General features: G+C 45.1%; 2 protein-coding genes across 2 annotated transcripts in view; both read right to left on the reverse strand.

The window, feature by feature from the left end:
• LOC136432035 (TALPID3 protein-like) overlaps positions 1–25,766 on the reverse strand; it is a 148,396-nt gene that overhangs the window by 42,411 nt on the left and 80,219 nt on the right. The window lies entirely within an intron of this gene.
• LOC136433934 (probable E3 ubiquitin-protein ligase IRF2BPL) lies at positions 21,375–25,166 on the reverse strand. Its single transcript, XM_066426541.1, has one exon. It carries the CDS (start codon positions 24,735–24,737, stop codon positions 22,803–22,805), a length of 1,935 nt encoding a protein of 644 aa, XP_066282638.1. The 5' UTR covers positions 24,738–25,166; the 3' UTR covers positions 21,375–22,802.

The following is a 25,766-nucleotide window of genomic DNA, read 5'->3' on the forward strand; positions in this document are numbered from 1 at the left end:
ATATGCATACAAACCCCAAAAGATTGCTAAATATTGGACTAGCTAGATGGCACTGAAGAAGACAGCATGGATACAGACAACCAACATATGGGCAGGTTAAAATTACATGATTGTGTTTAAAACTCTAGAATAAAATTGATGTACCTACAATGTACCATGATGAAACTATTCATGTGTATTTTCCTATATGCTTCATTAAGCATGTATTAATATCACAATTATAGGATGTTGTAACAATAGACAAGACTATATATGTACCGGGTAGATGTAAACATTAGGCCACACCAATTTAATTTCTTGGTTTTTACACAATTAGCACAAGGACATCAGAGAAGGCTAGGGTGAAAACTTGCACATGACCCTGTTCACTCCCTGAAACTGTGTGCACCAAAGTACAAACTTTCCTCTGAGATTCTGTTTTCATGTTGATTTTCCAATCTAGCATTTTTCTTAAAATTCCCTTAACCAAGAAATTAAATTGGTGTGGCCTAATCTGTTCTTTTCTACTCACACCTGGACATGCCTTGTCATACTTTAGAACTTGCCTAGTCATACTTTAGAACTTGCTTTTCGTATTACATACTTGACATTCCACACAGCCTCACAACCTGCCTGCGACACTACCCGATATGAATAACAACTTGAACTAAGGTTATGTGTCTATATTTGGCAGCCCACCGAGTAACAGACACTTAGTTCCCCATTGCACAACAGGCACTCTTGGAATCGTGAATGAACTCCGGGTGAAGTTGACAACTCAAAGCTTAATTCAAGAGCAGCAAATAACTTCAATCAATTTTACGGACACTATTATGTAATGACAATAGTTAGAAGTTGAAAGAACTAAAATATCAAATTCCAAGAATAGATTCGTTGTGTTGGTGAATGATTTGAATTTTTTCAACAACATAAAGCTTAACAAGAGTTCTACGACCTCATACCTTCGTCAAATGATTTTGACCTTTATGACTGACGTATTAGGAGTGTTTTTCATCAATCATCAATCATACCAGTTGACCCTCTTCACCCAAATAACATAAGTTGTCCAAACCTTGTTATGACTATGAGCTTAACAAAGAAGGTTATGCTAACATTTATCATCAATTATGCAAATAAGCTCCCTCCTTATTAGCATAATTTGATTCCATGGTGTTCACATTCACACAACTTCCTAATGCCACAAGTATGAAATTGCCGTCATTTACTAGTATGGAATTATAGTAGTTTCTCATTGATTATGCTAATTAGGCCAACATTTGCATATTTCCTATCTATCAACATTCCTCTCTTCCTTAGTTACAAATGTCACATATTTGAATAGTCATATCATGGAACACAGCAGATTTTTAAAATTGCCTCATTAATCATGTGAGTTAGAATTTGATTTGCATAATTATCATCCAATCATACAAAGCATCACGTAAGCTATCTACATACCAAAAATCATGACCATCCATCAAGACCATCTCGAGTTATAGTTTTTCTCATTAATTATGTCAATGAGGTTCTCATTTGCAAAGCTGATATCTATTAATATTTCTCTCTTCCTCAGTTACATGTCACATGTTTGAGAGTCCTATCTTTTGATGGATGTATAAACTTTCCTCATTAATCATGCAAATTAGATACTGATTTGCATAATAAGTATCTAATCATGTACATCAGCACTCAAGCTATGTACTTACAAAAATTTATGACCATCCACCAAGCCCTTCTTGAGTAATTCCCTTTCAAAGTCTGAAGCAAAACCTGCCCCTGCTATAGCCAACCCATACGTCTGCTTGGAGACTACCTTACCAATGCCAACAGCTGGCTGACAGCCAATTTGTGTAACTGACGTTTCCTGCCTCCAATATGACCCCTCAGGACCCTTGCCCCTATCCATGACGCCTTAAATTGGAATAACACAGCCAACACTACACATACTTCAGCATACAATGTAACACATTTTTACACTTTTCTCGTTAATTATGCAAAACACTTCGCCCAAAATCTAATCATCTTGAGATGTCCCACATACACACCGACACACCAACTACGACAACAAACCATCCAGGCGTTCTCGACTTATTCTGTTCACTAACAGACACACAGACAAGCACCATCGAATAACCTTGTCGACGAAACCATTTCGTCGACGAAGGTAATTATAGAGCTACATATAACGGTGTCTGTCAATTTTACTTGTCAATCAGCTTGCACATCCATTACTTATGAGACAGTCACGACAAGTTCAAGTAAGTGTCGGTAGTATCACCAAGGTCCCTGCCGGTGTGTTACTCTTCTTCAAACCAACCAACCAACCAACCAACCAACCAACCAATTAATCAATCAATCAATCAATCAATGAAGCAACCAACCAACCATCCATCCATCCATCTATCCATCCATCCATCCATCAATCAATCAATCAATCAAATAAACTATACATGAGCTTTAATGGTAACAATTCGAGGACAACATGTGGTGATAAGTCATCATGCACATCATCAGATTGCACATCCATTACTTGTGAGACAGTCGTGACAAGTGCAAGTATGTGTCAGTAGTATCACCAAGGTCCCCTCACCGCTGGGGGATAAGTTCTAAATGAAGCTGGGTGATGCATCGACCCATCCTTGCTCATCGCACGGCGGAAGTCTCTCACTGTCGCGTCTGCAAACTCATGACGCCACGACTATGTCTCCCTTGTATCCCTATGACTACTGTATTCACAGAATTGTTTTAACTGCAAATTTAAGACCACAGAAACCTGCCTTCCCTTCTACACAAATGATGTCGCCACAGAAATAAACAAATTTACAGCTTAATGCCCAACATACGATGGTGCATACATCCTTTGTGTGACAGTCACAAGTCAAAGTATGTGGCAGTAGTATATCACCAAGGTCCTGCTGGTGAATAACATTCTTTAAAAAAACCAAAAAAACAAACAATTAATAAATGAGCTAATACAAACGACCTGAGGACACTACATGTAATGTAAATGATAAGATATCATGCATATCATTGGATTGTGTATTCATCAGTTGTGTGACAGTCACGTACAAGTACAAGTACGCGGCAGCAGCAGTTATGTCACCAAGGTCCCCTCGCCACTGGGGATAAGTTCTAAATGAAGCGGGGTGATGCATCGACCCATCCTTGTTCATCGCACGGCGGAAGTCTCCCCAGCATCTGTAACGATCCCATGTGTCAACTGAGGTCAGACTGTCGCCTCTACAAACTCATGACGCCATGACTATGTCTCCCTTGTATCCCTATGACTACTGTATTTACAGAATTGTTTCAACCGCAACGACAGTCACCCAACTACAAGTACATGGCAGTAGTATATCACTATTCAAGGTCCTGCTGGTGGATAATGCACTTCTAACTTAAAACAAACAAGTAATAGATGAGCTTACTAACAATTGCAAGTGGAAGTATGTGGCAGTAGTATATCACAGGTCCTACTGGTGAATAATACACTTCTAACTTGAAGTTCAAACAAACAAACAATTTAGCTTTCTAACGATCTGAGGGAACGATATTATGATAAGTTATCATGCACATTATTGGATTGTGTATTCATCAGTTGTGTAACAGTCACGACAAGTACAAGTACGCGGCAGCAGTAGTTATGTCACCAAGGTCCCCTCGCCACTGGGGGATAACTTCTAGATGAAGCGGGGTGATGCATCGACCCATCGTTGCTCATCGCACGGCGGAAGTCTCCCCAGCATCTGTAACGACCCCATGTGTCAAGCGGTGCCAGACTGCTGCCTCTATTTCCCTGGATTATGTGTCTGCTCCCCGCGACACCCCACTATATCACCGCGTGCCACCGCTCTACGCTGCGCCTTTAATGGGCGATGCGATAGCCTGAGCAGGAAGAGATAATCCCCTACCAAATTGTCATTACCTCGCAGTCGGGATAAATTGGTACAAAGATGGCATCACCGGCACTGCAGTGAGATTCATTATATGAGTTTATGTGGAAAGGAGATTTACGACTTAACGGTGTCTTCTGCATCCTGGTACAATCAAGTCAAGTCGACTCTAATTTATATGTTACTGGAAATAATGCAAGGCATTGAAGGAGTATGAGGGGGAGTGTAATCTGTTGCCACTAATAGATTCTGTCAAGCTATAATGAACCTTGAACGGGAACATCTCGCGATGTAATATAATAAAGCTATTATAATCAAATAATTGAGACTACTACTACTACTAAGCTATCAGCATTATAAAGTCTTTTAACAGTTTTTCTCGTGCCAAGGGTTTAGGAATCATGTCGTTCATGTCAACCACACAAAATGAACAGTTAAGAAAACACTAGGCAAGATATGGAAGGACTGAGAGGTAGTGAGTTCACAGTTGCCACTTAAAAATACTAATAGTAATAGATTCTGTCAACTCATTTACTTGCTATACATTGTATCCAATGCAATTGTTGCGCAATAAACTTTGACTTATCTGAATTATGAAATCAACTTTTTCTTGTGCCAAGGGTTAAGAGTTATGTCAAGTCAGTTCACAAATTGATATGATACACCAGGTGGATTCTCCAGGTGGTGACACTAAGGTACCAGGTATAATGCAACACTACTGCAGGAAAATGATTGCGTGACAAAGTCAGCAAAACAACGAGCTCAGAGTAGTAATCTTCTCGTCTCCCAAGGATACTGTATCCACGTCCCTTTGCAGTGGTTTTATTTCGCAATCATGGAAAAGGATATTTTCTCAGTGTTTTAAATTTTCAGTTGAAACAATTCTGTAGTACAGTGGTTATTAAAGTGAGACATATTAGTGGTGTCATGAATTTGCAGTGTAGAGGTCACGAAAATAAAATGGCAGCTAAAATTTCAAGATTTACAGTATCATAGAAAAGGAAAGCTTTCTTTATTCTTGGAATGCTTTAAGAACGGAAGATGCATCTTATAATGATTAATCTTTTACATCATTATAAAATGTGATGGCATGATATTTGTCACCAAAAACAAGGTTTTAAGACCTTGGTCCTCAACCTGGCCTTGAATTTTCTTCCAACGAGACAGAAATAGTTCCTTCTCCAAGAGTTACCACCATGTGGTATGTATGTATAGTATCTCTGCGACTGTTCAGGATTCCTGACTGGAAGCCAAAGCATGAGCAGCTTTGTTTTGTCTTGCTAGGGGAGTGCGACTCTGTTCTTGATCTGGGGGAGACCAATTTAAACATCAAACACCTCAGAGCTGTAACCCTTAGGCTTCAGAACTCAATTTGATTATGCATTTGATCTCCAAGCAGATATAGGGTCTGGCGTACTGTTTTACATATTTTTCAGGCTGTTTATATTACATCTTTCGAGTGGTCAGCATTTTTCTCTCTTACAAGACAGAATAATGTGAGTAACCCGAAAGATGTATGAAAAGCCTCATAAAAATGCAATTAACACTGAGTCTGTCCCTACATGGAGATAACAATTGAATGTATATGGTAACCACCTGTCCACGTAGACGAGATTTTCATCGGTCCCTAGTGGTCTTCTTGGGCAGTTTTAACTGTATCATTATATAGAAAACACTTAGCTAATCTTTCTTATTGACACAGGCTTTAAAAATCCTGTCTACAGTGACCACCTGTCCACATAGACAAGATTTAATCTGTCCCAAGTGGTCTTCTTGGGCAGTTTGACTGTATATACAGGAAACACCTGGACTAGTCGTGGGGCCCAACCAGAACATCACAGTCCCATGAAAGTTTGATCTATGCATCTTATATCCCTGTCTGGAGCACTGCTTTGTTGACTTCAACTGTGCAGCCTTCAAAAAACTGGAGCCGGCCCAAGTCTGGGAGTCAGACAGAAATAGCATACTGGGGATAATTGTGAAGTGCACTGCAATCATCTGGAGAAAGCACAGATGAAGTAGTTTTCACTTGTTCTGCCGACCCCAGCAATTTTTCACCTCTCTCTTTAAAGGGGTTCTACATGCCCTTTTTTTCTGTAGTCCGTGCACTTTTAATCTAAGCTGTTTTCGAGTTCTACACGTAATTGGTAATAGAAGTACTCTAATTCGGCAAACACAGCGAGTAGTTCAATTCAATGTAATTCGTTAGGGGCATTTCTTAATCTATCATCATAATACAATGTACGTTGAGAGCACCAATAATTTCAAGTAATTCGTAATGCCCTACCCCCATGTTTTGTCTTGCTAGGGGAGTGTGACTCTGTTCTTGATCTGCGGGAGACCAATTTAAACATCAAACACCTCAGAGCTGTAACCCTTAGGCTTCAGAACTCGATTCGACGATGCATTTGATCTCCAAGCAGATATAGGCCCCTATTAATTCGTATACATGTAGGCACTTTAAGATCAAGCTCGACTAGAATTTACCGTCCTTGGCCAGCAGGAAGATGTCACCTGAGGACAATGATGCCGGTCAACGGCCTGAAGGCAGAAGGTGACAGACTTATTTTTGTTCGAGAGATGTCACCTGAAAATGCATGCCACAAGGACAGCATGGTTACCGGCTGTCAGTAATACAGGCTGACAGACCAACAGACAATGATTGGTAACAAACACACGTTAGTGATGAGCACTAGTTCATGACACTCACATGTCAACTCTGGACAGGAAGGGTCAGAGCCTCTACCAGGCCACGCGGATGGCTGGGAAATAATAGAAATTGGCCAAATAGAGTGAATAGTATGCTAAGGGAGTTGGCTACGGAGGTAGGGACCATTTGCCATCCGAGGTCGCAAACTGTAACTTATATAGCGGACTAACTTTTGTGGCATGTTATCCGTCTACTTGGGCAATTTCTATGATTTTTCCAGTGACCTGTGGAGCCTGGTAGAAGCTAGGAGGGTCAGGCCCTAGAATGGTTTATGTCAACATCAACACACAGGATTACTACAACTCTATCTAAGACCCCGTTCACACTCATTTTTTTCAATCGCGATTGAAGTATAATCGCGATTGAATCGATCCGATCGCGATTGATTTTTTCAGTGTGAACGCTCCCAATCGCGATTGGAACGATCCAAAACGATCCAATCGCGATTGGATTGTAACTACCTCCGGAGGTAGTTTGATTGGATTAATCGCGATCGGATCCAATCCAATCCTAGCAAATTTTGAGTGTGAACACAACTACGATTCATTCCATCGCGATCGGCGGAGATTTTGGCTGGTTCCGGGGGAGGGAGGTCGTACATGCGGGTACGTGGGGTCATAGTTCGCATCGCGCGGGAAAACAAACCCAATCCGCACGTCAGATCGCTCTTTTACAACAACAACAACTTTTCATCGTCAACAATGCCCAAGAAGAAGAATAAAACTCCGTCAGCAATTTCAGCTGGTGGCAGATGGCGCGATGAGGAGACCAGGGTCCTCATCGCAATCTGGGGGAGAGAGGAGGTGCAGGCCAAACTGGGGAAATGTCACCGAAAGAGGGACATTTACTGCACCAAGTGACAATGTCTAGCGGAAAAATAGACACAAAACAAGGACAACAACAACATTTACCAGATGATCGCCGATAGCATGCTTCAATCGTGCTTCAATCGCGATCGGATCACGGCGTACTTTAATCCACTTGGCGAAAAGCAGTGTGAACGCATAAGTTTCTTTGCGTTCAATCGCGATCGGATCGAACAATCGCGATTATACTTCAATCGCGATTGAAAAAAATGAGTGTGAACGGGGTCTAAACAGCTGCCGCATGTTTATTTGCTGTCAGGTTTATCTTGAGCTGACTCCTACACATAATATGCAGGTAGGAATTAGGGAGAGGTAAAATGATAAGGTTACTAGATCAAGTTCAAGGCTGTTCCTGTAGTCTCTCCAGATGGGTGCAGTATTCTACTCTTATCCGGGAAGGGTATCCTGGTTGGAGCTGCATTCGTCGTTTGGAAGGGACGTAAAATAGGGGTCCTGTGATCGATGAGGTGTCTCAAGCACTTTAAAAGGCACAACAGCCTCATTACTCAGACAGGTACCTATACTGGCTGTGCTTTAGATGAATACTTCATCCTGCTATTTCAGTAGCCTTAGAGCTGAATCTCCAAGAAGATGTTGGGAGGCAAAATCGCTACTTTCCCCAAGCTGCTTGTTTCTGTTACAAAATGCGGATTGTGACAAAAACGGACAGCTAGGAAAATGTATCAATTGTGACAGAAAAGAACAGCTAGGAAAACTCAATGAATTAGCCTCCCAACATCTGCTTGGAGATTAGCATTCAAACTCCATTAACATTAATCCACTGGGTTACATAAATCACCACTTTGGGTGGGTTTGAGAGATCTCTAGTGCAGCACCCCCCAGGCATGCACAGTTTAGATATACAGGAGTACATCATACTGGGGGAAGTTGGGTTGGTGATCTGTTTGGACGTATCTTTTCGGGGTGGCAGAATTATGCACCCTGGTAGAATTATGTTACTGCCACCTGTGAACACTCTGGTGACCATTCACAAACATGAGAAAAGTATACAGGACAACTTCTTATCTTATTTACACTGTCCCAACTGACCTTCAGCATGATGAACCTCTTGACCATTGGCTAGGTACTGTTTGTTGGTTTTGCAAGTAACCGGTAAATTGCCTTCAGGCCACACCAATTTAATTTCTTGGTTAACGGAAGTTTAAAAAAATGCTAGATTGTAAAATCAACATGAAAATAGAATCTCAGAGGAAAGTTTGTACTTTGGTGCACACAGTATCAGGGAGCGAACAGGGTCAGGTGCAAGTTTTTACCCCAGCCTTCTGTTTTAATGATGTCCTCGTGCTAAAATGAAAATAAAAAATCTGTTAACCAAGAAATCAAATTGGTGTGGCCTTAGGTGTAACACACCAGTTTTGTACAGTAGGTACAAGCTGCGTATGTCTGTACTATAACGTTTGATCCACTCACATCGGGAAAGACACCTAGGAGTACTTTTTTCGAGATGTGCTGATGCGAGCACCTCAGTTTAAGTGCACTCCTATTAATACTATGCACTGCAGAAAAAAAAGTTATTTTCGTTTTCCAATGCTTCCAAAAAGAAGTAAAACCTAACAAATCTATCATAAAAGTATCCACAAGTCTATCTCACATTGTCATTGTTTCATTCTGGTTTTGTTACTTGATATTAGCCTCCAGGCAAGATGTTGTAATGAACTAATGATTTGACTTATTATCATCGAATCTTTCTTATTAATAGACTGTTATACATAGTACAAACTTCAAAGGACATTAGGGGTATCAACTATATAATTCACACACACTTTAATTGGTTTATTTGTATGATTGAAAACTGCAGTAATATATTAAGGAAGACATAGTTCCAGATAACATGATCAAGGGCAAGACTACAGTTTGGCAGTGACTTGTATCTGCATCTGTGTAGCCAGTACATGTATATATAACTGCCCTTCGGCGTAGCACACCTGTCCAGCTTCTGTATCTGTATAGCCAGTATAACTGCCCTACGCCATAACACACCAGATTCTATGTGTCTCCTTTCAATATGCTTACTTATAATACGTCATATAAGCAATGAGTGACATAAACAAATTCACATTTCTTAAGCACTTAGACTATTCATTTGTTTTATAAAGACAGTAGTGAAAGACCCCTCATCCCCACCTGAATTTTCATGTCTAATTTCCAAGGCATTGCCTCTTCTAGTGGAAAAGGCCATGGATATTGGGCACATTAGGAGAAGGCAAGGGCAAGGGTATTCTTTCCCACAAATTGTACCATTAAGTTTTATTTGCAATATGAGACTTCTGCATAGTAGGAGCTCACTACTGATCAACATAACCATTTGAGTGGAAACATTCTGTCCCAGTATATTATATAGGCCAACATCAGGGTATGCGGACTCTTTCACACAAATTGTGCCATTACGTTTTATTTCCAATATGAGACTTCTGCATGGTGGGAGTGCAGTCAATGTGATCTGACCTCACTCCTGATCAACATAACCATTTGAGTGGAAACACTCTCTCCCAGGGTAGTATTGTTTCAAGAAACAGTGAAAGACCTTCACCCCACCTGAGTTTTCACTTTTTTCTTCCAAGGCCCTGCCTCTTCTAGTGAAAAATGCCTTGGAGAATGGGTACATTAGAAGAAGGCCAACATCAGTGCATGCCAATCTCCTTCTCACAAATTGTGCCATTAAGTTTTATTTCCAATATGAGACTTCTGCAAGGTGGGACTGCAGTCAAAGTGATCTGCCCTCACTCCTGATCAACATAACCATTCGTGTGGAAACCCTCTCTCCCAGTATAGTATATACAATTAAGATATCCATTTGTTTCATGAAACTGTGAAAGGCCTTCACCCCACCTGGGTTTTCATTTCTTATTTCCAAGGCCCTGCCTCTTCTCCAGAAAAAGGCCTCGGAGAATGGGCACTTCGGGGGAAGGCGTGTGGACTCTTTCATCCAAATTGTACCATTAAGTTTTATTTCTGCCATGAGACGTCTGTACGGTGGGAGTGCAGTCAAAGTGATCTGCTGTAACTCTCGATCAACATAATCATTTGTGTGGAAACATTGTCTCCTGAGATATATAAGACTGAGTAATAGTACTGTAAATTCATTTATTTTCATTGGGGCTTGATTTCGCAGGAAAAGGATGTTTACAGTTGGAAAAGAGTACAGAAGTACAGTTCACAGACTGAAGAAATACAATAAAGACGCATATTCCAGGTTTCATAAATTTGTAACGGAGAGAGTGCTGCAAAATAAATCCGCTCATATAGTTCAAGACTTATAACAGTTAGTATAACCAATCTACAAGTACTTGAGTTGCAGCAATTCACAGTAACACGGATGTCACTGAACTCTCAATGTCACACAGACATGAATTACGCGTCGGGGACTGACGTCGCCATTGTTTTAGTGATTTCATCCCTTTTTACAGTCAATTCAAGCTGCCAAGGCGCCAACCTCGGAGATTACAGCCGTGATTTCGGGTCTCTCGACACCTCCACTGTCACCGCCGCTTGCTGATTCACGACGCGACGCCGGCAGGCAGGGCCCCCCGCCACGGGATTCTCCTCCCAACGTGACGTAAATCACCCGCAAGGTCACGCAGGAGGGAGGGGGATTCTTTCTCCAGGATTTGATTCGATTGATTCATTTGGCTGTTAAAAAGTACAGACAGGGCTACCCAAGTAGCCGAAGGCTATTACAAAGGGTGGGAACAATGTTCAAAATTTAATACACACTTTCACAAAGCATGACCCGTCCCAGGACGGAAATTTGCTTGTTGGGACGGAAAAAAATTCAACCCTGTCCGTCCAAAAGATATCATCTTCATGTCCTAAAACTGATGAAAATGTATATTAATTTTGAAAACTTAGGCCACACCAATCTAATTTCTTGGTTAACAGATTTTTATTTTCCAAAAAAAAAAATGTCTAGAAAAAAAATAATGAAATTTTTTTTTTTCTAACATTTTTTGTGTGGAAAATACAAATCCGTTAACCAAGAAATTAAATTGGTGTGGCCTTAGGATGTGGGTCCCAAACAACGGGTGGGACGGAAAAAAATTTAAAGCTGGAGACAGCCCTGGGCTGAACAGCGTTTACCGTATTGTTCTCTGAAGAGCTTGATCTATTAGGGGAGAAGTTGATTGTTATCATGTTTGTGCCCCAGTGCATGTACTTTGTTGATGTACTGTCTCTCAACAATTGATTTATTTAGCATCTAATTGGCAAAATGTTGAAAGATGGAAAATTAAATTAACCTCCTTTATTACACAAATTGAAAATGAGACAAGCATGGTCTATTGTAGGGTTGATATGTATAGAAAATAGCAGAAAACTTTCAAGTATTCTAATTACTATTTCTGTTTTGGCCCTGTACCAGTACTTTATGCACTGTCTTTATCTCAACAGTTCAAGTTAGTAACTCATTGAAATATATAGAAAAATGGAAAAAGAAATAACACAAAAGCAAAATGAGGCAGGTGTAGAGTTGTAGGGTGCCTATTTATAGAAAATAGCAGAAAACCTTCAAGTATTTTAATTGCTTTCTTGTTTGGGGCCTTTACAACTACGGTCTGTATCTAAACAATTGATTTAGGAACTTGACTGTTGACAAAATATTGAAAGATGGAAAAAGAAATTGCCCAAAAGGAAGCTATCAAAGGCAGGTGTAGTCTGAGTCTGCACAAAATTTAATTATGTATAGAATTGACAGTCAAAATTAACAATTCTTGCAGCAACTATAGGAAATGAATGCATTGCACAAAGGCTATAGCAGGTGTAGTTGGTAAAAAATTCAATTATAGCACATTCTGTATAAAATTGACAGCCAAGATAAATAGTTCTGCAGCGCTGACACATGCCTCACACAGCCAGTAGCTTGTGACGTGTCAGGGAGAGGATATTGTCCTTTCTCTGGGTGATTGACAGGGTCCAACCCTCTATTGTGTCTACCCGTGCTTCCAGGTGTGACGCCCCCTGGCAAGGTAAACCCCTGTCCGAACCGTGCCCATGAACAATGGCCCGTTTCTGCCGTCGCACAGCGCCAGCCAGGTGCTACACTACCACCTGCTACAACAGACCTCCTAATGTTTGTCTCGCCGTAACAAAAAAAGAACGGGTGCAAGAACCTCACACTTTTGTTCTAGCGCACCCTCCACACCCCTTACAGGTGTGCTGTTGTGTGTGCATGGGGGGCGTCCGGATAATTGAGTCTGAGCCCAGACACAAAGGGCTCACGTATCAACTGGAGAACTTCATTAGGCCACTCGAGAGCTGACGCAACGGACCATTTATCAGGGATTACAATCTACACCCTGACGGAGGGGGACTGCGCAAACAGCCGTCTCGCGGAGCGTCATAATTCCCCAGAGTTGCTGAGTTGCCCAAACTTCGCGGCAGGGTCTATTAGAAGTGCCCAACAGCCTCCTCATGGTGGGAGGGTAAATAGATACGTCGTCCGGCAGGTGGTATGAGTGAGAGTAAACAGCGGGACAAGTGTACGCACCGCGCGCACAGGGCCTGGCCTCCCCACTTCTGCCCGGCGTTTACATTTCTGCGTAACCATGCACCGGCAGCCTCCCGGTGAGCTGTGAAGATGGCGTGATAGGGCGAGGGTAAACACCGCTATTCGGTTACCCGGCGCTCCAAGTATGATCTCCCATGCAGGTGTAATAGGGCCATTATACGACCTGTTTGCTACCTGCGAGAGAAAACCCAAATTTGATATTTTTAGCAGCAAAAACAAAAAAAAACACCTTCCATGTATCGCAGCTTATAGCTGTGCTTTGGATTGTGACTCTACTACATCAAACAGCGGAGAGCAGACACTGGGAATGAATTATATATAACTCGTCGGGAACTCGGGCACGGGCAATTAGTGACAGGTCCCAGAATGAGTGATGGGCCTTATCCTGCACAATGAAATATCAACAAAATAAATTTGGGCCTTATCGCAGTAATAGTTCCTCTTGGATGTGGGGGGACAGCTGCCCGGCGGTGCAGCAGACAGACAGCACTGTTGAAGTGTCGTGTAATGTATGGTCAGCTCGCAGTCATCTTATCTCGTGGGCAATTTCGCACATAAAAGGGAAGCATGGGGGCAAATTGATCTAAGCAGTTGTCGATATCGGCTTTGTGAGCAGTGATGAGGGAAGAGCTGCTCGGGGTGAGAATTCGTCCCAATCGACGTCCCCACCTGGCCGCGCTGTCGTTAGTTTGGCGTGACGCGATAACACCCCGCCTCCGCATCACTGCGGGGAGCGTGGGTAATCACTCGGGCGCGCGCCAGTGCCCGGGATGATAAGGAGACCATCATGCGCTGTCTGATCATGTCGGGCAATCACGCCAAGCCGGCTCGCATCAGTACTCAGTCCCTCTACTCCCCCCATCCCTCGAACAGCTGCCAACCATGCATACACTTCATCCCCTGCACAGACAAGGACGCTACGGAAAATCTGAAGAAAGAATATCTCAACACTGTAAATTACTATATTTTCACAGGGATTTAATTTCGCGGCTGGAGTGGGAAGGAGGTTTCCGTGGTGTTTTCAGTTTGCGGTGGAAACAACTCTGTAGCAGGAGAACAAATATGCAGTGAGCAAATAGGGCCACAGTGAACATTTCAAGATTTACAGCTGCTGTTTATCATCTTTAAGTGATCTTACAGTGATCTAAGTCTTACTGGAAGATTAACAGCTATCACCCAAGCTATAGATAAAATATGTGCAAAAAAAAAACTGCACTTTAGAATTTGAAATAGATTTTGTTGAATAAAAAGCTGTACGTTTTTTTAATGATCTAACATTTTTTTTAGATGATTAGCAATCACTTTTATCAGAGCCATCATCTCATATAATTGCTCATGTGTACACTCTGTAGCTGAGTCATTAGACACTTTCTTGTGTACGTCAACAAATATTTGATTGTTATCATTTGATCGTTATCACCTCAAGACGATAACTCAAACGCTTGTAAAAAATGTGTCATCAATCAAACCCATAAGGACTTGAATAACCCAAATTCTTCCTTAGATTGGATTCTCAAGCATAGCCTAGAAACTGTTCTTTTTCTCAGCGAAATCAGATGTTTTCTTTTGAACGATGACAGCCGTAATATTTCCTGATATATTCATGTCTCCAATTTCCTGAGGGACTTGAAACCGTCTTAAGGGTTTCCGCAAGGATGCCCGGCGGGGAAAGTTCTGATCGCTTCTGTTAGATCCTTCGGTCTTTCATCCTTGGGGAGTGGCTAATTAATCATAATTCTGTTATTGATTTTCCCGACGTCCTTCCGATGAGTCGAGAGTGGATGCACCGGGGAATGAGATGTAACGGCTGGCTGGCTGGCGGGTGCCGCAAACAGGACGCTTCAGATTTGTTTCTGTGGAGCCGGTATAACCGCCCTTCAGTATAACACACCAGCTTCTGTATTTTTATCTGTATAGCTGGTATAACTACACTTCGGTGTAGCACACCAGCTTCTGTATCTGTGTAGCCGGTATAACCACCCTTCATTGCCACTCACCAACTTCTGTATCAGTTTTGTATAGGCAGTATAACCGCCCTTAATTCGGCGTAACATACCAGCTTTGCAGGTACACAGTGCAGAAGCAGCTGGTTAAATTACACCAAACCACTTGTTACACCCAACTTTTGCTCATCTAGCTGCGTCATTTAAAACTACCGGTAGCCAATGAGGATGCTCCTACAGTACTTGGTGGCAACGAGTTCCACTCTACCATAGCTCTAGGGGAAAAAGAAATTTGAACACTCCAATTCTGGGTTGATACTTGAAGGCATGACTATTTCTTTTTCTTTTTTCTGAGCTGGTACTCGATACTTACTGGTCGGTATGTGTAGTAGACTGTGAACGTGGATGATCTGACAACAGGATCTTTTATGCATTAGCAGTTATGTCACAATCACACACACACGCTCATTCATAATCTCACGACAGCTGCATTTGACCTTCAGACATCCGCATCTTCAAACCATGCATATTGCATCATTTATATACAAGCCGGGAGGCAACTTTGTCATTCCGCTGCTGGCTCTCTTTAAGCGTCACTTTGTTGTCGGCGGATCAATATTTTGCCTGTGCAGTTTCTCTGCTCCACACAAGGCCATTTGTATTCCGTCAGCAAGGCGCGAGAGTTTGCTGAGGTATGGGACGGAAGTGGCGTGAATGGCTCCCTTTGATGCAACATCGCCCGTGGCAACACATAGCTAGACACCGACATAATGTGCATCTCATGCTGCACTGGCTTCTGGTGCTGTCAGCGGTGCACGCAACACGGCCCAGCCCGGGGGCGCACCGGCCGGCTGTAAACACTGCCGCACACAGTGACTGACACATCCGACAGGGACAAACACTCCGGTCTAAATTTACCTTGCTGGCTGCCGAGGCCAAATCCTGTTTCACCAGACACAAGGGCCACCCCAGGCCCGGTCTGGATGCATGCCAACCCAAATCTTTCAATCCATGCTAGCCCGCCAAGGTCTCTGTTTCAATTATTTCCACAGGCCATTAGTACCGCGGAGTATGATAGATACAACACCTGGAGTAAAACCAACACAATTTGCTGAGCAATGATACTTAGGAATGTTGCGACAGCAAGGTGAATTTATCACGGCAAGGATTTATTGTAATTCTTCGCTTCCCTAGCAAACAGCATAGTTTGGGCTCCCCAGCCCTTCAACTTTAATTACCTCTTATTCCACTGGTGCAGGGAGCCAATTAGTGCTGTAACAGTGGCCAAACCTGCGAGATACTTTGACCTTATACTATATGTACAACCTAGCATGCAATATGCAGTGACCTTGAGCAAAGGGGGGGGGGGGGACTGGGAACCAGGCCAGACAGTTCCGTGTGATGTCACTGCTGACCTGAATAGGGTTTAGGTTTGGGCAGCCAAGCTCACCGCCGAACCCGCACACACCTAATAAACACCACCGCGCTTCTCTCGCATATCTCTCATTCCAGGCAGCCCCGCACACAAGGCCGGGCTGGAGGAAGTCAACCTTGGAACTCGACACCTGCAAACACACCTGCGTCCGGCAAACACTGCCAGCCCTTATCCCAGCTGCCAAAGTATGACGGAGTGCTCTTGAACTTCTTCGAAAATCCCTTGCGTCAATGCCTTAATGTCTCACGGTTTCCTGGGACCAGTCGTAAAAATCCTGCAGGGCTGGCGTTGCCCGGGGGAAACTACGTTTTCGGTTAGCCCGTTTATTGATTTTCCGACCCTTTAAAATGGCTACATCTGTTAATGCGGCTGAACGCCGCATAGATGACAACACTACTGCCACCACACATCTCTCACCAGGGGGGCATTTACATCATCTGCTTTCCCGTTCCTCGTTTAACGTATCGCGGGTCTCCCAAGCACCTGGGAGTAATAGGACATGAACCCCCTCCCATTACTCTGTTCCCCGGCCTTATTGCCTCTGACGTATGACTCAATTTCCGTGGCCATTAGGCATTCCAGCGTTGTTGGCTCCGGAGCACAAGTTAATGAATGTCTCCAGCATACTTCACTTGCTGTCACATCCATCACACTTTACTATCCGGGCATTTCCTGGGGCTAGGGTTTGAACGACCTGTCTGTTTTGCATTGTGTTGTTGCGTAAACGTACGTACGGATGTGCGTGACAAGGGGGACGTCGTGGAAACGGCTATGACCGATCACATCCGATGGGATGTCAACCCCCCCAGGGTAACCTGCGTGCACCCTTTCTGTGCATGGGGCAAACAATGCCAACATCCTTGAGAGACAAGTTGTTAGGTCGGGTTGGTGGGGCTGCCAATAATTTTCCTTCCCTAACCTGTGTTCAACTTCCCGGCATCTGAAGGATTGCTGGGGTTAATCACACGGCACTCCTCACTAGGTCTGCTGCCTATAAAGGAGAAATCTGGGGGATGACATCACTTTCTATATACGTCTCACAATCGGAGCAGTCAACTTGTGTTTGGGCTGCCTCCTTGACAAATTGTGATTATGTCACGGCATAATGTGTCAAGGAATGAATGCACCACTGTGGAGGGAGATTATGTGACTGCCATTTGCCATGGAGCTTTCCGAATCTATTCCCAGCAAATGACAGCCATATACTTAACGTTGATGCGATGCACTTGTGAGCCTGGGGCTGCTCTTATGCCCAACTGCCCACTGCGACATTTCCCTTAAGTCGGCTGAAATTGAATGGATTTGTTTCTTCCACCATAACTGCGCTGCTTGGAAGAAGTCAAATGTTGTTTCTGCATTGTTGCCCTCCCAAGCAGGCCGAATAAATTTGGTAATGCGTTTGACCTGCCCCTCAGCTTGGTGATTACCCCCCCTGCTCCCGGCAACATAAACTTTTATGTCCCCTGCCAAACGGCTGCACGCTTGTATCCAGGCCGGGCCTCCGAGATAACACTTTATCCTTGGGTGCAAATAACTGTGGGTGTCACCTGGAAACAGTCGGGCCGTGCTTATTCTTGGGGCACTGGGATCACCCGCTTTGATCGACCTGATAATGTGCGGCAGTCCCTTGCTGAGCCGTTGCCGTGGGGACGGCCCTCGGTTGCCGGGGGATATTGAAATATGCTTGCATTCTTGGTTGGCAACCGGGCATCCATCACTGCCTGCTGCCGCCCTGACACACTGGATTGGGAGAGACATCACTCCCACTGCCTGGGCTCTGTCAGGGATGCCACCTTCATGCCCAACCGTCATCCCCGCATGGCAGCTGCAAGAGCTCGCCGATATTACCTGTCACACAGGGCACTTCGGAGGCAATATTTATTTTCCAGGCCCCGAGGCCCTTTGTTGGGAGAGTGATGGGCAGTGACACTGCTCATTTGTCATGGAAGGATGGTCACGTCACAGCCTGTCAGCTGGCCTTGGCGGATCGATAGCACGAAACCATGTCAATGAAATCATGTCAATAGAACGTCCGAGTGTAAAATTTCATACATCACTTTCAACATGGATGTTCGAATCACAAGTAGATATTTCAGAACATGTCGCTTCATCTGATATTATAAACTTGTCGCATCACAGCAAGTCAGCTGGCCTTGGCAGATTGATAGCACGAAACCATGTCAATAAAACATCTGAGTGTAAAATTTCATATATCACTTTCAACATGGATGTTCGAATCGCAAGCAGATATTTCAGAACATGACGCTGTATCTGATATTATAAACTTGTCACATCACAGCAAGTCAGCTGGCCTTGGCAGATTGATAGCACGAAACCATGTCAATAAAACGTCTGAGTGTAAAATTTCATCTATCACTTTCAACATGGATGTTCGAATCACAAGCAGATATTTCAGAACATGACGCTGCAATTCTGATATTATAAAATTGTCACGTCACAAGCAGTCAGCTGGCCTTTAGGCACGAAACCATAAACGTCTGAGTTTAAAATTTCTCCTCCCCAATCACCCCTAGGTATTTCAAAGCACAATGTTGCATGTCATAATAAAATTGATCCAAATATTGGCACACAAATCCAGAGTCTGAGTTTAAAATTTCCACCAACATTTCATTCATCATTGTCAACAGACATGCCAATCACAATCAGATGAAACCATGTCAATAAAACGTCTTTGAAATTTCCTCCATGGAACATATTTCATTATCACTTTCGACGTAGACGTTAAGATGACAATTAAATATTTCAGAGTTACATGTGGCAGTGACAATAAAATTGATCCTGACGTTCGTACTCCGACATTTCATTTATCACTTTCAAGAGACGCCCCAATCACAATTAGATAATTTAGAGCTCGACGTTGCATGTCACAATAAAATTGACCCAGTGTTGGTACAGATCTGCTGATTCATATTCCAAATGGCTGACAGTCTGCTCAGAATGAAAAAACGTCTGAGTTTATAAATTTCCTCTGACCTTTCATTTACCACTTTCAACACAGATGCCCGAATAACAATTAGATATTTGTGAGCATGACATTGCATGCGATAATAAAATTGACCCAAGGTTGGTACAGTTCTGCTGATTCATATTCCAAATAGCAGTCTGCTCAAACAGAAACCATTCTGAGAAATGTCTGAATTTAAAATTTCCTCCAGGATTTCATTCATCACCTTTAACATGGATGCTACAGTCACAATTAGATATTTCAGAGCACGACGCTGCATGTGACATCATAAAATTGATCCCAATGCTGCTGATTCACATCCCAAATGGCAGACAGTCTGCTCAAACAGAGACCATTCTGAGAAACGAATGAGTTTAAAATTTCTTCCATGATTTCATTTATCACTTTCAACATAGATGCTACAGTCACAATTTGATATTTCAGAACACGACGCTGCATGTGACATCATAAAATTGATCCCAACGATGCTGATTCACATCCCAAATGGCAGACAGCCGGCTCAGACAGAAGCCAAACTGGGAAGCATTTTGCCTAAATAATGCGACATTTTCCAGCGCTTGCCTGCAGCCCCGTGGTGAAATATAGGCTAAGCATGCACCAAGTTATGAGCCATGCCAGTCGTGTCATGACGTAGATCTTAATCTCTTCTCCAGCCTACTGAGTCAGCCAAAAGAAATATTATGCATTGGCTATTAACTTTCTAATGTGGGGTGCTTGCCCACTGTCAGGCCTCAGGCAAGAAAGGACCCGGAAATTTGCTTGATAAACATTTTTTTGTGAAATCTCAATTGACGGTGATTTTTATTACCCAATGCAAATAAATTATCCATGTAAGGCCACACCAAGTCATTTCTTTGGTTCTCGGACATTCTTTAGTAGAAATTTAGCAAGAAGATATAATGAAAACAGAGGGCTGGAAGGGAAGTTTGAATCTAACAGGCCCTAACTATCACTGAGATTTCCCCCTCAGGCTCTAAATAGAGTCTAATATCACAATGGATATGTCAATTTATCATGATCTTTCTAAATCCGAAATTCAACAAATCAAATTTCTCTGGGATTTTCCCTCACTAAATATCATGATATTGATATTACGATTCATCATGATCTTTTCAAATCTGAGAATCAACAAATCAAATTTGAGACTTTCCCGTCAGACTCTAAATAGTCTAATATCATGGATATAATGGATATGTCAATTTATCATGATCTTTTTAAATCCGATGATTAACAAATTAAACTTCTGTGAGACTTTCCCCCCCAGACTCTAAATATAGTCTAATATCACATTGATGTTTCAATTTAGCATCTTTTTAAATCCGAGATTTTCTCCTCAGACTCTAATATCAAGTTGATATTCCAATTCAGCATAATCTTTTTAAATCCAAGAATCAACGAATCAAATTTCTGTGATATTTTCCCCTCAGACTTTATTATCATCATGTTGATATTCCAATTCAGCATGAGCTTTTTAAATCCAAGAAACAAGAAATCAAATTGCTGTGGCCTGACCAAAGGGTGTTTGACCTGACAATCTCTTCTCCCGCTGGCCATGAATGTGCATGGGTCTGCTCAAGGTCTATGTAGGGAAGCCAGTGAACTTGCAACTCTAGCGCTTCCATACACCCACCGTCGGGCAGATGAAAGGCAGTCTGTCTGAAATGCACACTAGTGCAAACGGCATGGGTTCGCAGATGTGAATCCTATACGGCCTTCTCTGGTGACCGCCAAACAAACCAAACATAACAGCCGGGGGATTGCCTGACGTGCTCAACATGGAGGTTTAGAGTGCCAGCGGAGTTGTGTCTGAATGGGCCAGCCCTGAGGCTTAGGCATATCACTCTCCCAGACAGGCTACCTGATACCACGCTATTGATTTACATTTGTGTGGAGAGGGCCTTGTAGGGCCATATGTTTTGGGTCCAGGGGAAATGGAGGGTCCCCCCTTTGATTGGGAGCTAGCATTCCTCTCAGTCACAGACACACAAACAGTCTCACTCGCTCACTCAGTGAAAGTGAAGGCACAGACAAGGCTGGCTGACATGTGGAGACCTTCAATTCACAATCAGGTGTCAATATGCAACAATGATGACTTAACAAGCAAAGGAAACTGCTATGCAAACAGAAAGGTGCAAATGCCCCTGTCTTTGCTTTTAAGTTTTTACACAGGAACTAAATAACTGAACATTACTCTTTTTGAGATCTTCTTCTCAATACTCTAGCAGAATACAACACTTTTCTCTGGGGCACGTACATACATAACATGTTAAAATGCAGGGCAGTCTCTGAGTCTCTACCTCTGGGAGTGGACCCGGCCAAGGTCTTCACGATCCCAGCTATTTGCACAAACACAATGGCATTGATTAATGGTCCTTCCTGTCCTGTCACTTGATCTGGGGGCAAAATCAGTGCGATGATGTCACTAAAGCGGGCAAACAATACCCCGCCATTGATGAGCCGGCGGATCGATAAATCCTTCCAGCCTGAATTGCCTGGCCAGGGGGACTGTTATTTTCCTCGCCCTGACACAGACTGCCCTGCATCCGTCAGTTCCTGATTTGTGTGCTGCACAGTGTCCATAACAATTAGGCACCCAGACAAAGCTTCAACTCAAAACAACATGCTCCCAGCCCACCTCTCCCCCCCTCAGGAGCGACCTGATCCCCTACTTTACTCCAGCACAGCACCTGCAAACATTCCTCACAATGATGCCAGGAAACTGGACCCAGGACCGCTCCGGTTACAGGGGGCGGCTGTGATTCTTTTTAGCCTGCCTACTACATTACCAGGCCGAACCTGACACCCCGCCATTTGAGAGTTCCATCACAACAGGCCGCCAGACTCAATAGGCTGGAGTCAGGAGACCGTTTGGGTTGCCGTTGTACTCTGTACTGGCCGCTGACAATTCCGTATGTAAATACGCACAGCTAAGATTTCCATCAAGCATGAATGATACCTTTGTTCAGGGCCCCCCAATTTCGGGCTGGAGCACTCTCTTTGAGTCTGAGACTTCTTTTTTTTTCATGCTGACTGACTGATGAGGTGGCTCCTAGGGGGCAGATATAACACAAAATGCACATGAACAAATCCAGCTGACCTGGCTAACTACACAATCTGCCAGGCAGCAGTGTTTACACCCTAGTGCTTGTGCCCTGTCTGCTTTTCTTACAACAGAGACTGAAGTGCCAAACTTACCAGCAGTTCTGGCCCTCCTTTTCAGAGTACAGAATTACCTTCCTAAGAGACGGCTACAAAAATCCAACTTGAACTTGTCCTACAACTTCTCATCTTCTCACCTTTAGCATGGTGTTAAGTCCTTACCACTTAGCAGTCCCTACGGAATACTTCTTCTTCTTCTTCTTTTCCTCCTGCACTTCTTAAGACTTATCTTAACTCAAAAGTCTTCGGAGTCCTTGAACGAAATGTCCGCTGTTGTCACCTGCAAGGTGACTCCATCACTTGTCCATCAAGTCTCCCTTTCTTTCTTGACCTTGACAGCTTCCTCGGAACCCAAGATGGTGGCGATCTCCCCCTGCATGAAGGCCCAGGGCACGCTGGATCCTACCAAGGGGCATTTCTCCCCGCTTGGACAATACACCTCCCCGTTCGCCCCCTGCTTCTTGATGCTTTCCCGCGAGCAGGGGAAGCAGAACTTGTGACTGAGGACGGAGGGGCACTGTACGAAGTGGGTGTCTTCGAGTCTCTCGTGACAGAGGGTGCAGGTGAGGGAGGAGTTGGTGGAGTTGACGGAGGAGTCGGGGAGGGGGTGAGAGTTCGCGTTGCTCTCCTGATGATCTCTGGTGACAACCTGGTGCATCTCGCTGCTCCGCGGCGCCCGCCGCATGTGCTGACCCGGGGTCGAGTTTGGGCTGCGCCGCGAATTCGTACTCGTGACCGTCGTCCCCGACGGGGCAGAGGAGGAGGTGTCCTTCACGGGAGAGATGGGCGTCACTAGATTGTCCGTCACAGACATCAGGGCTGCCATGGGCGAGGGGCCGTTCTGCATGCCGGCTGCGTCGGGAGGCGTGCCCATGCTCGTCAGGGGCGACACCGCGGACGGGCGCGTTGGTTGGCCGTACCCGGTGGAGCTTATGGTGAGCTTGAGAGCCTCTGCCTGGCTCTGCATCCACTGCTGCCTTTGGTGCTGCTCATCACTGATTTTAGCATCCCTCTCTAAATCTGGGTCGGGAGATGCTTTCCTCTTCCTCATCTTTGGCAGCGATCGAGGGATGTTGCAGGAGGCGATGGGGAGGATGGGGCAGCTGGCGTCGATGTACGGTTGGGGGATCATCTCGGGGTTGACTGGCTCCTTAAAGAAGCGGGACGCTTCCGGAAGGAGGTCCCCGAGAAGACGCCAGTCTCCCGATCCGTGCTTCTTCTCATACTCCAGGTACTTGAAACCAGATGACAGCCCCTTGCCAAAGTCTTTCATACAGTCGTGGTACATCTGCTTGGCAACGCCTGAAGCGCTGGAGTACACGTTCCCAGACCCGCTGGGATACTCAATGTAAATTTTCAGCTCGTAGTCAAAGCCTGGCTTTGAACTCGCGTCAAATGCAAATACCCTGCCCATTAGGCTATGGTCCTTCTTGAAACGTACCTCGAATGGCGTGCTCTGTGACAGGGTCGCCAGCGTCTCGCGCACCAGGGGAGGTCTCTGGTGAAAGTCGTCCCCGTTCCGCGACACCTCGGTGTCGGTGGCGAGGTCAGTGGACGAGCTGTCACTCGCAGTGTCCTCCTTGTCGTTCTTTGAGTCACCTGTTGAGTTGGCAGCCTTGTTGTTTTGGTGACGCGACTTGCCCGTGGGCGGTGAGGGCTGCGGTATCGGCGGCTGGGGCGGCAGCGGGCCGCGGTTCATCGGCGGTGCGATACCGACGGAATGCGGCGGCATGGGCGGGACGTGCTGCGCCAGGGGCGGGCCCCTCCTCGCGGGGCTGGCCCGGGCGCGCGGGTCCGTCGACTCGTCCAGCGGCGCGAAGGGACCCGGCATCCCGGTCAGCGGTCTCTGCGACGGCGGGTAATCGAGCATGGATCCTCGCGGTCTCTCGTGGATGGGGTATCGATCCACCAGCGGCGGCGGGCGCCCCTCCCCGGAGTTCCCCCCCGGCGGCATGCCGTCGTGCGGCGGGCGCTGGAGCACGGCGCCCGGAGGGGGAGGGCCCGGGGACTGCTTCATGATGATCGGGCCCGGAGTGACTGCCGGCCCGCGCTCCTGGAACCCGTGAGCCCGCTTCATCTGCCGGGCCGTCTCGATGACCAGCTCGATACGGTCGGCTCCCTCGTAGTTGCAGCAGCCGCGGCAGACGGCCTCCGAGAAGTCCCACAGCATCGCCCAGGGCATTCTCGGCAGGTCGCACAAGTAGCAGTGCTGCCGCTGGAGTTTCTGTGCCGGCACGGCCATGATATTTGTTGTCAGCGGTGATTCCCACTCGCAGAACCCTCCTGTCAGGCTGTGGTGACCGGTGATCCGGGCGGTTACACGGCGACCAGCATTTTCAGGCGGCAAACGTCTCCAGACTGATCCGTTCGCTCAGCTGTCTACAGCACCACAACCCACTTCACTCAAGAGATATTTTCTTTCACGCCAGACGCGCATGCGCCGTGGGTGCGTCTGCCTCCGGTAGGCCGCGGCGGGGAGGGAGTGAGTGTGCGGTGTGTGTTTGGTTGCGAGACGCTCACGTGCGATCACTTCCAACCACGCAGCGCCAATCTACCTGCCAGACATGCATGCTGACGAATATTTTACTCCTAGTCGTTTGCCTTCTCAACCCCTTCAACCCTGTAATTATGCCGAAGCGCGGGCGCCTAATACATAAATGATATACCGGCATTTACTTGACGTCACCGCAAATGTATAAAGCGATCGAAACACACGCCGAGACGGGATGAATCGTGCGAAGTATGAGAGATGTGGGGAAAAAAAAAAAAACTTTCATCAAAGTGGCAGACAGCATCAGTCATGACGTGTGCCCGGTACTTCGGCATATTGAAACTATAGACAGTGTAATTTTTCATCCCCCGATGCCAAAAGCACCGCGGGCGAGAGCTACCTCGCACTGAGCAGCAAGGAGAACGAGCGCATTCCTCCATCGTGACGTGAGACCGGAGGCTCGCCCAACACTCACAAAGAAAAGCAGGGCAGATTAAATCATCCTGCCCCCGAGCAAGCCTTTGAGCGCGCTGGCAGGCTGGCAGGCAAGCCAACACTCGGGGTCTTTCAGGTTTAACGTCGGCTGCTGACCTTGGCATTTTTGCGGAAGGAAGCCGCCGGCTTGTCAATCAAACCTCCCCCGAACCCGAGAAACCTGCCTGAAAATGCTCCTATATTTAACGTTCTTTAGTTCCTCTAATGTGTGTTTTTCGCGTACCAGTATCGATTTGTTCAGCCACTTTATTTTCATAGTAGTGACGCTGAAGAAGAGTAATGGAT

This window comes from Branchiostoma lanceolatum, chromosome 4 (assembly GCF_035083965.1).
Source record: "Branchiostoma lanceolatum isolate klBraLanc5 chromosome 4, klBraLanc5.hap2, whole genome shotgun sequence".
Taxonomy (NCBI): Eukaryota; Metazoa; Chordata; class Leptocardii; order Amphioxiformes; family Branchiostomatidae; genus Branchiostoma; species Branchiostoma lanceolatum.

Excerpts from the sequence above, each read along its gene's own strand:
- LOC136433934 (XM_066426541.1), bottom strand. The coding sequence starts at position 24,737 with ATGGCCGTGCCGGCACAGAAACTCCAGCGGCAGCACTGCTACTTGTGC.